Genomic DNA, 12,415 nt, shown 5'->3' with positions numbered 1-12,415 from the left:
GCTACTATTCATACATGAAGCCCCAAACAACTTGGGACCAATTCACCCGCAAGATTGCCTTACCCAATATATGCACACTCAACTGCTTCAATCAGTGGAACTACCACTGTTTACAGGTGCCACATAATACTTGTTCCACAGTTGTAAGAAACTGAACTTTTAGTGAGGCAGCACCTACATTTTGGAACTCTCCCCGCCTACTGCCATCAGGCAGATGCCTTCACTGTGCTTTTTCAGTGCCTGCTCAAAACCTTTTTGTTTAGACCAGGCACAGGCAAACTCGGCCCTCCAAATGTTTTGGGACTACAACTCCCACTGGTCCTGTTAGCTAGGGATGATGGGAGTTGTAGTCCCAAAACATCTGGAGGGTTGTTTGCCTATACCTGGTTTAGACCAGCCTATCCAGATGTGTAGAATGCCAAAGTTTACTTCAATCTTTTTTTTTCTTTTTGCTTACTGTCAATTTTACTTTTTTTTTAAAAAAAAACTTGCTTTATACTGTCTCTTATTGATAATTTTAACAATTTAATCTTTTTGTAAGCTGCTTAGAGGTTGTATATATATGTTGTATATAAATGTTGTAAAATAACTATACCGAGCATGCCATTAAGTAGTTTATGTTGTATCTTTGCTGTTTTTCACTGCAAGCCACTCTGAATACTGTTTTAAATTTAAAGTGGTCCATAAATATTATGTCCTGGCAAATATTTTGACAGGCAGAAATTAAGCAGGTGAAGCTTTATCTATGGCTTCATCTCTGCTCAAGGAAAAGCTTCGCATGTGTTTTTTTTTTTTAAAAAAAACAATTGCTCTCAGATTTTCTACAGTCAGGCTGTATATAAATTGCATGAAATAAAGTAAATACATTTTAAAATGATAAAAAGGTAAGGTCCATTGGGGGCGGGGGGAATCTGGCAACTCTAATGAAAGCTGTGTTGCATATTGCAAATGGGCCCAGCACCTTCTTAACTCAAACAAGGCCTGTTGTGCCTTCAACAGGTGAGGCTTTTTTTACCCCCCAGCTTCTCTAGTTGCTATTTTCCCTTAAAGGCCAAAGGAGTCCTGCGAAGAACAGGCAACCAACCATCCTAAGTACGAAGAATCATATGCATGCTCCAAATACCCACAGTGCCCTCTGCTGTCTGAAAGTGCAAGTACAGCTTCCTGGAAGATGAGGAGGAAATAGAAAGCAGTTTGTGCTGTTTGCGGTAGGCATTTAGGGTCTATGATTTTCTCGCCCCCTTAGATTTGAGTAACATGTTTCATTTAGCCAATCAGCACACACAAAAATCAACAAACTGGGAAGGTGTCTTCCACTCTTCCCAATTAATCAGTAAAGGTAAAGGGACCCCTGACTATTAAGTCCAGTTGCGAACGACTCTGGGGTTGCGACGCTCATCTCGCTTTACAGGCCGAGGGCGTTTGTCCGCTTCCGCAGACAGTTTTTCCAGGTCATGTGGCCAGCATGACTAAGCCGCTTCTGGAGAAGCCAGAGCAGCGCACGGAAAACCGTTTACCTTCCCACCGGAAGGTACCTATTTATTTACTTGCACTGGCATGCTTTTAAACTGCTAGGTTGGCAGGAACTGCGACCGAACAACAGGAGCTCACCCTGTCGCGAGGCCTCAAACCGCCGACCTTCCGATTGGCAAGTCCAAGCGGCGCAGTGGTTTAAACCACAGCGCCACCCACATCCCAATTAATCAGTAGGCTAATCTAATTATTTTAAAATTATTTTAATACAAGAACTTATAAAGATTGCAGATAGCTAGGGCCAGTGTTATTCTTCTTAAAAAATGTTTAGGGGTACTCTCCTTTTCCTACTCATATTGAAATACTGCCCCTCCATGAGGCCAAACTTAGATTCCCCCGCATGCCCCCAGAAAAAAAGCACTGACTAGGGCCATTTTTGACGCACCCCCACCCCACCCCTATGGGTAGGAGAAGGAGTAACACCTCTTTTTAAAGCTGATATCTGCTTTTACAGGCATACATCATCTAAAATAAGTAACTGAAAGACAAGAATGATTTATCCCCTTTAGAACTATTGTCCATCCCTATCATATGCAAAACCCCGCAGTTTTAGTCACTTAACTAATGAATTGACTAAAACTCGCACAGTTAAATCAGCATGATTTCTCTTGATTGGGTGACAGCCCTGATTTTTCTATTTCAAGGAAATGGAGAGTTTTAAGAGTTTGCAAAACAAAACAAAACCCTGCCTTCAATTTTAGGGGGGGAACCAAAAGCTCACCTTTGAGTCAATGAACTGCCGGTACTGCTGAAAGATCTGTTACCTGAGGAAAGACAAGGAGAAAAGGTTTTTAATTAACAATAATTGCACCTGGGATTAACCTTGATGGCTATGACACATTCTAACGCAAAATCCCGGTGGAAAATTGGTCCATGGGGTTCATGGTTTCTTAACCATGGTTATAAAAGCAGTAATTCTTAATGGGTTTTCCCCATTCTTTCTTTACAAAGTCCTGAATAATGAAGACAAGAGGGGCTTGCTTGTTCACTTGTTTCCAGATGTGTAAACATCTCCAGTGTCTCCAGAGATACCCTCCGGAGCATCCCAAAACTGGTTACTACTGGCATTTCAGGACCTATGATTTACAAAATAACCAACAAAAAAGTTGCACAGAATCCCAAGCAGATTCCTGCATAGCTGGAGAAAAGCGACTCAAACATGACTGTGCAAGCATCACAGGCTCTTATTGGATAGCAGATATGACATCACTGGTGATAACTGGGAAGTAGCCTGCAACCCAAAACTGACAGCTCTCAAGAAAAAGTACAGAGACGCCCCTTGTTTAGTTTCACCTCCAGGCAGCAAACTGGGTGGATATCAGGCTGTGACCTTTGCAAGACTATCTTGCAAAAGCGGAGACGCAAACAGAGCGTGCTTTGAGCTAATTGTCAAGATGTCTTCATGGCAAGAAGCTCACTATCTGAAATTCCTTTAGTCTTTAGATGCTCCACCCCCCCACCAACAGTTTAAAACTGCACAGAGCTCCAGAGTGTGGTTGACCAAGTGCTAAAGGCAAGTGATTATAAACATTGCTTTGAGTTCTATCCGCCTCTCTCTGCAAATTAAGAAAGTGATCATCACCTGTTCTGATTAGCTGGACTGCATCTATGGAGGCCCATGCCAATTAAAGTCTCAGCTTCTCAAAGCATAATGGTGTTGGAATAACTTTAACTAGGAGAACTGCCCAGGACCTCCATTTCCCATCCGTAACCTGGGCAAACCAGGGATCTCTATATCATGTGCACCAGAAGCGTTATCAAGAAATTTCTCAAATAAATAATTCAAATGAATTACATTTCTTAAGAAATTATGACCGCTTTTTTCCCACCTGACGGAGAAGATTATAGGGGGGTTTTCTTTTGCTTCTTTTATTGTGTTTATTTCTTACTTGAAAGTAAAAAATGTGCAGCAATTGTGTTTTTTGTTTTTAAAAAGTTGCTCTTCTTTTCCAAAGAAAAGCTGGATATCTGGTAAGGAAGCCTCTATTCTACTACAGAGTAGCACCTCCCCTTGTGCATGTCTGAGTGACGAAGCACAAAACCCCTAACATACCATACAATTATGCTGAAAATGTAAAATGATTTGAGGGCACACTAGAACATATGTATCAGCGGAGAGGGGAGCTGAAGACAGCTCTGGCCTGTGGGTATTATTGTGCCTGTTAGTCTCCCCATTTGGCCCACAGTGTGGTTTGGCTCAAACCAAGCCGATCTCTCCATCACATGACATTGTATGATGCTGTGTGATACCAGCCACAGGGCAAGTAACATCAGGACACCAAATTGGAGGGCATCTTCCATTCTTTTCCTTTCCTGCCACTGGTAGAATTTGGTGCCCTTTTCTGTTGGCTGAAAAAGACATCATTTTTTTTTTTAAAGCACTCAATTGATGCTGGAAACGAAGAATCAGAAGTGCCTTAAAACAGGTTCCTGGTTTTTTTCAGCCATGGATTTAAAGATGAATCCCCTGACACTGTATGGCATCAGGTAAATGGCTAGGTGGGTGGACCCAACCACCTGTCAAAGTAGCCCATGGTGAGCGGATCCAGCCCTCCAGCCAGATTTAGTTTCTCACCCCTGCTATATATCAAATGTACAATTCTCAAGCAAACACACACGGTTTAAAAACATACACATATCCGTGACTCTTACTGTGAAGCTTTCGACATGCAAAAGTGTGACGTGGCAAAACTACAGTACAATGGTGGCGTTGAACCATTCCCCAAAGCAAACACCTTCCCCTTCCTTGCCAAGGAACGACCCACAGTGAAACAGCAAAACAGATTTTCAAAAAGCTTGAGCGGCGTGGCATCTACAGGAGACAGCACAAAAGCACGCTTGGGAATACCAACGTTTGTAAGCAGTTGCGAAGGGAAGGCATCCCTTTTATGACGCAGCATGTGAAGTTCAGAAGCACAAAGAAAGGGATGAGGCAACTTTAGCAAGCAGCACTTGCATTAAAGAAAAGCCAGGTAAAATGTCAGCGCTTCCCTGCCTAGCGCCACCCCAAAGCCAGCTTCATTCTGCCCAGGCAGATTACTTACTATCCAACTCCTCATCCTCATCACTGGAAGAAGAGCCAATAGAAAAGACAGTTTTAGACTTAGGAATGAGTGGAGAGATGCTGAAGGAGAAGGAAATTCGTCTGGATGGCCGAGTCCGTCCCTGGGCTGAGAAGTGGGTTAACAGCAGACGTTAAAGCATGCATTTCAACAACAACAAACAATAGTAGATAAAGGAGAGGGGGAATGGCAACAGGAGCAGCCAAGAGCAAGCCAAAGAGGGAAAGCAAAACCAATGCAGAGCAAAAGGCTCTCTTCTTTAAGGAGAGAAAGAGAGAGAGAGAAATAATGAAGGTTGCATTCAATCTGTAAACTATAGGCTTGAGGCTTTTTATTTACTGGCAACCTTTCCCACAACAATTCTTCAAAGGCAGAGGTTCAATAGCAATGCTACAAGATGCAGGGATCTCTCTTTAGTGACCCCTGGATGGCCAGCCCTCATTCGCGCAAGGATCTAATTGAGCATGGTGCAACACGACTATTCAAATCCACAGACACCCCCTTCTTCAGCTGTGAGCACAAATCCTCTCCAGCATAATAGCTTGGGGAAAAGAGGGCCCCACCCCATGACATTAAGACCCTTCCCCTCAAGCAGCTTGGCCTAGGAGGGTATAGCAGGTTTAAGACATGGCTTACAGCATACCATGCCATGATGAGCCAACGCGGCTAATGTTTACAATCTACAGAGACTGCAAGTCATCCCTCTGCGATCTACATCAGGACTTGGTGCTGTATTCCTTAAATCAGTTGTATCCCAAACCTCTAAGCGCTTAGGGTACATTTTTGATGAATTAAAATTGAAGGTGCAGCCACATTTCACCCATTAAGTTTGCTTTTGGAGTGTGGACGAGAAAGAATCAGACAAGCACCCACCTGCCCACCCTCATTCCCGCATGAATCATTAGTCTGGATATACCTCCTGGTTGGAAGGAGGCATGCTCAGAGCAGTGACTCTTGCAGGGATGCAGCAGGGAAGCTCCTCCAAGGGTAGGTAGTTTCAGAGACTTCTCTATATCAAGACCGATTGGATGATCCCAAACATATCTGGTGTAGAGAGAGGGCCAAAGTCACCCTTGGTCCAGTTCACAGGAAGGAGCGCAGAGCAGAGAAGTAATGTGAGCTGAGTCACAATGGGCAACCCCCTTTGCATGTTGGTGGGGACTTTGGGGTCACAAAAGAAACTATTAAGTTTGTTGATGGAAGGACGATAGCTAAGGAGTACAGTCTGGCCTCTGTATGCAGAAGGGCCTTCAATAAGTTAAAATGAGCATTGTTCCATGCAGAACAATGTTTTTAGATGGAGGAGGGTTGAATCACTGAGTCCTTCACCTGCAAGCTAAAGTATGACTTGCTAAGATGCAGAGGGAAAGGACTACAGTCCAGCTACAGAGCATTTGCTCTGCACACAGAAGTTCACAGGCTCGATCTCAGTAAGCGCCAATCAAAAGGCTCAGGTTCAGGTTATGGGATAGATGTTCCTCTGTCTGAAATGTCAGAATTGTTGCGAGTCAGTGTATACTGAGCTAGATGAATATATAGGCTGCCCTGGGAAAAGTTTCCAAGTTGTTGTCTCTCACAGCACATTAATGGGCCCACCCCACAGAGTTTGGAAATTACTGATTTAAAATAAGGCAAACAACTAAACAGAATTTAGAGGGTACAATACAAGGCAGCATCACCACAAGTAGCAGCAGAAAGCCACCACACTGAGCAGAACTATCTCCTAAAAGGAACAGCTCTCTACTACAGAAGGCTCCAAGTGCAACCTTACCTTGCAGAAACCTTTTTACAAGATCCATGTAATTCTTTAGGGTTCCTCCTGCCCATTAACCCCACAAAGCAATAAGGGTAAAGATAAGGGTAGTTAACTCTCACTGCAATCAAAAAAAATATTTTGGAGAGTCCTGGCTCTACAATACTAAAGATATTCTGCATGGAAACACATCCAATTTTTTTTCAGGAAAGCTTCCACATAATGAACAAAATCAAGCCTAAATTGATCATACCCATAATCCCAATCAATTCATCTATGGAGATTTTAAAGACATGCTTGACTTTTCCACTGAAGTTAATGGGGGTTACTGTGCATGTAACCCTAAACCTTGGTTTAGTATTACATGCACAAGCCAGAATGAGCCCTCTCCCATACAGCCAGGAAGAAGGACTTTGCTAAAGTTTAGTTTATGGTTTCAAAGAATCCAGAGTTGATGCGTTGGATCACGCTTTGAAATAAACTCTGGTCAGTTTCTTTTTTAAAAAAAACCCCAAATCCAACTCATATGAGCTGGCTTATTCAACTAATCAGAGTCTTTTTCAAACCACAATCGCTGGTATGTATGTAACAAACCTGGATTCACTGAAACTAACTGCTAGCAAAGTCCTTCTCCCAGGATCACAGGAGAAGGGGATGGAAGGAAGAGCACTCAAACCCAAGACTTCACTCAGCAACTTGTTTGCATTCATTCGTGTAGGTTCAAACCATGGTTTGGTGTTACATGCAAATCCAGCCCAATGACACCTGAAAGACGCTTCCTTTTGGCTGGACTGCACCCAATGTGTAAGCATAGCACACAGCTTTGAAGACTCTTGATGCTCTTTAGTAAAAGCCAGGCCCCATCTCAGCAGTTAAAAGCCTCTGCACAAGCTCAAGGTTTTGGAAGCGGTACATTTGTTTAAACTTTAAATGAATTAGCAAGCACAGGAAAAGGAACAAAGTCAAGCTATTGTCTGATGGCTTAAATCCTCAGTACTGAGGTCCTACCCCTATAGAACCACTCCGGGGGGGGGGTGTCTTTAACAACTTTTCTTCCCTTAGCTGGCCCTTACAGTTGTTCACAAAGGGCACTATTACTTCAAAAGGTAAATACACACCCTACTGTATTAAACTATGAAAAGGGTTCAATAGCTTTCTTCAAAGTATTCTGGCTAGTCTTGGAATTCCCCTGAGAAATGCCACCTTTTCTATCGGGCCCCTCTTGTGGCTTTCTCAGATATTTCCCTGCAGGAGGAACCTCCAAATTCACTGCAAAATCTCAATCCAAGCAAAACGTCTTTGGGAATTGTAGCTTACAAAAAGGCAAGCAAGACTCAAAACTTAAACAGGTTCGCTTCAATGAACTCCCCACCATCACTAGCATGCCTTTGGTCCTTCCTTTACTGGGGGGGGGGGGATTTCATTCTTTAAAAACTTCCGGCTGCCTTTAACTACCCCCCACCCCCAGCATTTTCCCCGCTGATTTTTTATATTTTTTTATCCCCAAGTTAGGAGCAGCCTTTGGGACATTCTGGCAGAAGAGCTCCTCTAAAGCCTCCACTTCTACAAAATGCTGACGATGAAGAATGGCCAAGCATCTGCTTGCCAGCAGCCTTCGGAGGAGGGGGGCGGGAGGGGGGGAAGTGCAACAGCTCAAGGCTCCTACGGGGCTGAGGTTTCCCTCTGGAATGCATCAAGCCAACAGATCCCACATTCTGAGAGAGAGACAAAGAGAGAGACTTAAGCCTGCTTCACTTTCTCTCAACTTGTACCCAGGGAATGCAGGAACCCTCAGGCGAAAACGCCTCGTTAGTGCTAATTGTAATCTGAATTCAACCAAGGCCGGAACCAGACCTTTGGGCAGGCATTTGGCTGTCACTCAAGAGTGGTAGCTCCACTCCTCCTCCTCCATCCCCACCCCAAAAATTGCTGGGACTATAGAGCATCCGCTGCGCTGCATGTTTCTTTGCTGCAATTCACTGGCTCTCTGCAGGGGGAGACCCGCCATGCAGTGATGGCATTTTTTGGAAGTGGGTAGGATGAGGGGAGAACAGCACAGTGGCAGAGCATGTCCTATGCAGGCAAAAGGCCCCTGCTTCAATCCCTGGCATCTCCAGCTATGTCTGGGAATGGCCCCTGAATTAAATCCTAGACAATCCCTGCCAGTCACTGCAAACCAGAGATAGGAAGAAGGTAGGTCGAGATCGCCTGGTAGAGACCTGGGTGATATGCAACAGAACACCAAGGATTTTCAAATCCCAATTGTTCGGGTGTGGGGAACCTTTGGTCCTCCAGGTGTTGCTGAGCTACAACTCCCACTAGCCCTAGCAAACATGGGCAATGTCCAGACGCAATGGGAGTTGTAGCTCAGTAACTTCTGGAAGGGCAAAGATTTCCCATGGCTGAATAATAGCAATAGCTCACCACCCTCCACACATTAGGCTGCTGAAACAAAAATTGGTTTGGAGGCAACCCAAGAATGCATTTTTGCATTAAAGAGCTATGCGCTCAGTTGGGGAAAAAACCAACAAATTCCTGGGCTAAGGTGCACTTAGAGGTGCCCTCTTCCTTAATTCTATGCCTGCTCCTTTTTCTAAGCCACTATTTGGACTTGGATCCAGGCTGATGGTTTGATGAAAAAGCAAAGCAAATCGCTCAAGCCTGCAGTCTGCCCATTCCTGCTGCAGACAAAATACTAAGCTAGATGAGCTAATGGTCTGACTCAATGAGAGGCAGCTTCCTAGATTCCTACTGGATTTCCTTGAGGCAGAAGAATAGGGTGGCAGTTACACTTGTGTACAACCATCTACTTCCCGTCGGAGATGCGATGCTTGGTTGCTCTTAAGAGCCCACTGTGCATCTTCCAGATGGTCAACTGCAATGCTGACCCCCACATTTTTATGAGAGTTCTTTCCCCATACCTGCCAAGTCCCAGTTGGTAGCATATGCAAAAGTAGATTCTGCAGGGAGGGAGGGAGGGAGGGAGGGAGGGAGGAATGTGCACAACGAGCCACAGTTTGCCTCAGACTGATGCAATGCCACTCCTTCCAAGTTGGATGGAAAGTTTTCCTCTAATGGAACAGGCAGGGGGAATCATTCATTTGTCAGGCAAGCCTGTTTTCTGGGAAGAAATTTCCCCCCTCTTTTTATTTTTTGCTGTTAGTGTTTGGTTAGCAACCGAGGAAGAAAAAGATACCAAATGGTTATTTCCTGTTTCTTTTTCTTTTTTAAATGACAAGCTTCGGGAGGGGGAGGAAACTTGGTGCAATAAGGCAAAGCAGATGAAGCGGTTATTTTAATAGATGGACAGCTTAGTGCTTTGGTTACTATTGCTAAGGGACAACAACCTCTAGTCAACATCTTTATTAGTCACAAGTCTTGAGAATGGTTTTTCTAAAAAGGCTTTCCTCCTTGTGAAACATCCTTAAGAAGCTCCCTAATCAAAAGGGTCTCTCTCCTATAAGAGCACCCTCTTTGCTAAAATGCTTCAGGAAGGTGACACTTCTGCTTAAAAATAAAGGGTCAAACAAGCTGGCTGATATTGATGGGAGTGGCTGTCATCTGGGAAAGACTATTTTTAAGGAAAAGGCAGAAGTCACCTGTGAGTCAAAATCCAGATTTCTGAATGAAAAAGAATACGGGGCAAATCCAATCAGATGCTCTGGGCTGGCCCAACACATTTTGCTGTCTGAGGCAAAGCAGCAGATTGTGCCCTCCTTGAATTCAAGGCACATAATTCCATTACTATTTTGGCACCTGAGACAGAAAATTTCACAAGTGCCTCTCCCTGGCAGTAAAAATAGAACAGAAACATATCCAATAACTAACCCTTGATCCATTTTTTAAATGGGTTTTTGTAACCCTTTTATAATGAACCAAAATCAGCTGCCTGAGGCAGCCGCCTCACTCAGCCCATTGTTAGGGCCGGCTGTGCAAATGCCGCAATCTCAAAACCAATACGGAATGGAACTCCTCCACCTAGCGCAAACACTATTATCAGCACACTGCAGAAAAGGTTCAGGCATGGGTACAAAGCATTATAGCAATGACTTCGTTCTCACGTAAGAACAGCATTGCTGGATTAGGCCAAAGGCCCATCTATAGTCCAGGAACCTGTTTTCTTGCAGTGGCCACCCAGATGTTTGTGGGAAGCCTACAAGCAGGATGTGAGAGCAACAGCACTCTCCCTGCTTACAATTCCCAGAAACTGGTATTCAGAGGCAATTCTGGACTAGGTGGAGCAAAGGTGTGACTTAGCATAAGGCTGTTCCCTATCACCTAAGGCACCTTTCCCCATGGGAGTTGTGCTGGTCCTTAAGAACACAAAAAAGTCCTGCTGGATCAGAATGAAGGTCCATCTAGTCCAGCATCTTGTTCTCACAGTGGCCAACCAAACGCTTTAAGGAAATCTGCAAGCAAGACATGGGTACCGCAGTGCTCTTGCCACTCTAATTCGGAGGCATTCTTGCCCAGTAATTCAGAGGCAGAACACAGTCACTGCACATGTGTCAAGGCTCATGAGATGCTCGGTGGATCTGTGCAAACCAGCACTTACTGACATAGCTCTGGCATCAACAAAACACCCTCAAGGCGCACAGTCATCTAACAGGTGTGTCATCGCATATCCGTTGGAGAATGGAGCAGATGTAGAGATTACTTGTTCTCCACACCTCTCAAAACTCCAGAGATACGTAAAATCACCAAGTGGGTATTTTTCAAAAGGGGGAGAATGTTAGTCACAGGGAGGACGTTTGTGCTTTTTGAGGACCACGGAAGAACCAGCTGCTTCCGACGTGAGCTAGCGCTGTTGGAAGTGGAAAGGTGCAGCAGTGCTGTGTTTCTGGAGGAATGAAGTCCATCCTTGTTCTCTGCAACCACCTCCACCCCAACTTTGTTTATCTGAAGATTGCCAGAAAAGATTGACGGCTCAGTGGGAGGCTGCATGCTTTGTATTCCTAGGTTCAATTCCAGGCAACTCCAGTTAAAAAGACTCTCTGGCAGCCAAGCTGGGGAAAGCCTCACCCTGTGTCTCCTTAGAGAATCACTGCTTATTGGAAGTGGGCAGTACTGGCCGTGATGGACCAAAGGCCTGACTCAGGATAAAGCAGCTCAGTGTGTTTGTGTTCTGCACCAGTTATTTATATCCAAGCTGCCATGGCACAGGAAAAGGGGAAGGTGCTATTAGTACACTCAAGGTGCAGTCACCACCAAACGCTGTATGCAGCAAGAAAGACAAAGAGCCACGTGTACTCACTGTCTGGTCCAGCTTGGCCAATGGTCATCAATGACATGGACTTAGTCAGTGGGGGAGACACAGGAGTTGCAGTGAAGCTGAAGGCACGGGGCTGAGATCTTTGGCGTATCTGCAAAACAACAAGACAGCAAAGCTGAACTACAAAACCCCACTGCATAAAAGGGGGTAGGCAACCTGTGGCCAAGGGGTCCAGTCCCTAGCATGATCCCATCTGAAGCCCTGGAGAGCTGCTTCTAGTCAGGGTTGGCAATACTGAGCCAGGCAGCTCACAGGAGCCCTGAAGAAATTCCCATCTGACTTCCAAAGCAGCAGACTCCAATCCCAAGCACGCGGTCTCTATTATTCACCTGAGTCGATTTCCCCTGTGCAAGCTGAGACCCACCATGTAAAAGGTTGTTTAGCTCTTTCCTCACCAGCATGAGCAAGCAACAACATCTTCAGCAGAGCACCTGTGCATCTCATCTGACCAGTCTCCATTTGCTGACTGCCTTGTGCTGGCGAGTTAAGCAGCTGAGATCGATAATAAGCAGAGGGCTATGTCCAAGTCTCTTGTTAATGCTCACAACTGGGGAAGAAGCAGCTAAAGGGCCCTTTGCCTGGGTCTTTGCTTAGGCATGTGTGAAACCAATTTCACCTTTTAAAAATGAGAGGGTTGGTGCCCTCTGGAACTTGGGGACAGAAGAAACACTTGGCAAATCTAACGTCCACCAACATCGTGGAACCAAAAAGCGGACTCCCCATTGTAGGACCACCTTACACACAGGTTCAGACACGAAGTATGCCACAAATGCTAAGCAGGCGCAACACAGAAAG

General features: G+C 44.9%; 1 protein-coding gene across 5 annotated transcripts in view; it reads right to left on the bottom strand.

Moving 5' to 3' along the window:
• Positions 1-12,415, bottom strand: part of AKAP13 (A-kinase anchoring protein 13) — a 247,688-nt gene that overhangs the window by 40,991 nt on the left and 194,282 nt on the right. For 4 of the 5 annotated variants that reach the window (XM_081888328.1, XM_081888330.1, XM_081888331.1 and 1 more), the window contains 3 exons: positions 11,603-11,711; positions 4,578-4,703; positions 2,255-2,297 (listed from right to left, as the gene is read on the bottom strand). In XM_081888328.1, the coding sequence (XP_081744454.1) occupies positions 2,255-2,297; positions 4,578-4,703; positions 11,603-11,711 (278 nt within the window). The remainder of the gene's footprint in view (positions 1-2,254; positions 2,298-4,577; positions 4,704-11,602; positions 11,712-12,415) is intronic. The other variant, XM_081888332.1, reaches the window with a different exon arrangement.

The sequence above is a fragment of the Podarcis melisellensis genome (assembly GCF_964234715.1).
Source record: "Podarcis melisellensis genome assembly, chromosome: 14".
NCBI lineage: Eukaryota > Metazoa > Chordata > Lepidosauria > Squamata > Lacertidae > Podarcis > Podarcis melisellensis.
This window is presented reverse-complemented; position numbering and strand designations above follow the sequence as displayed.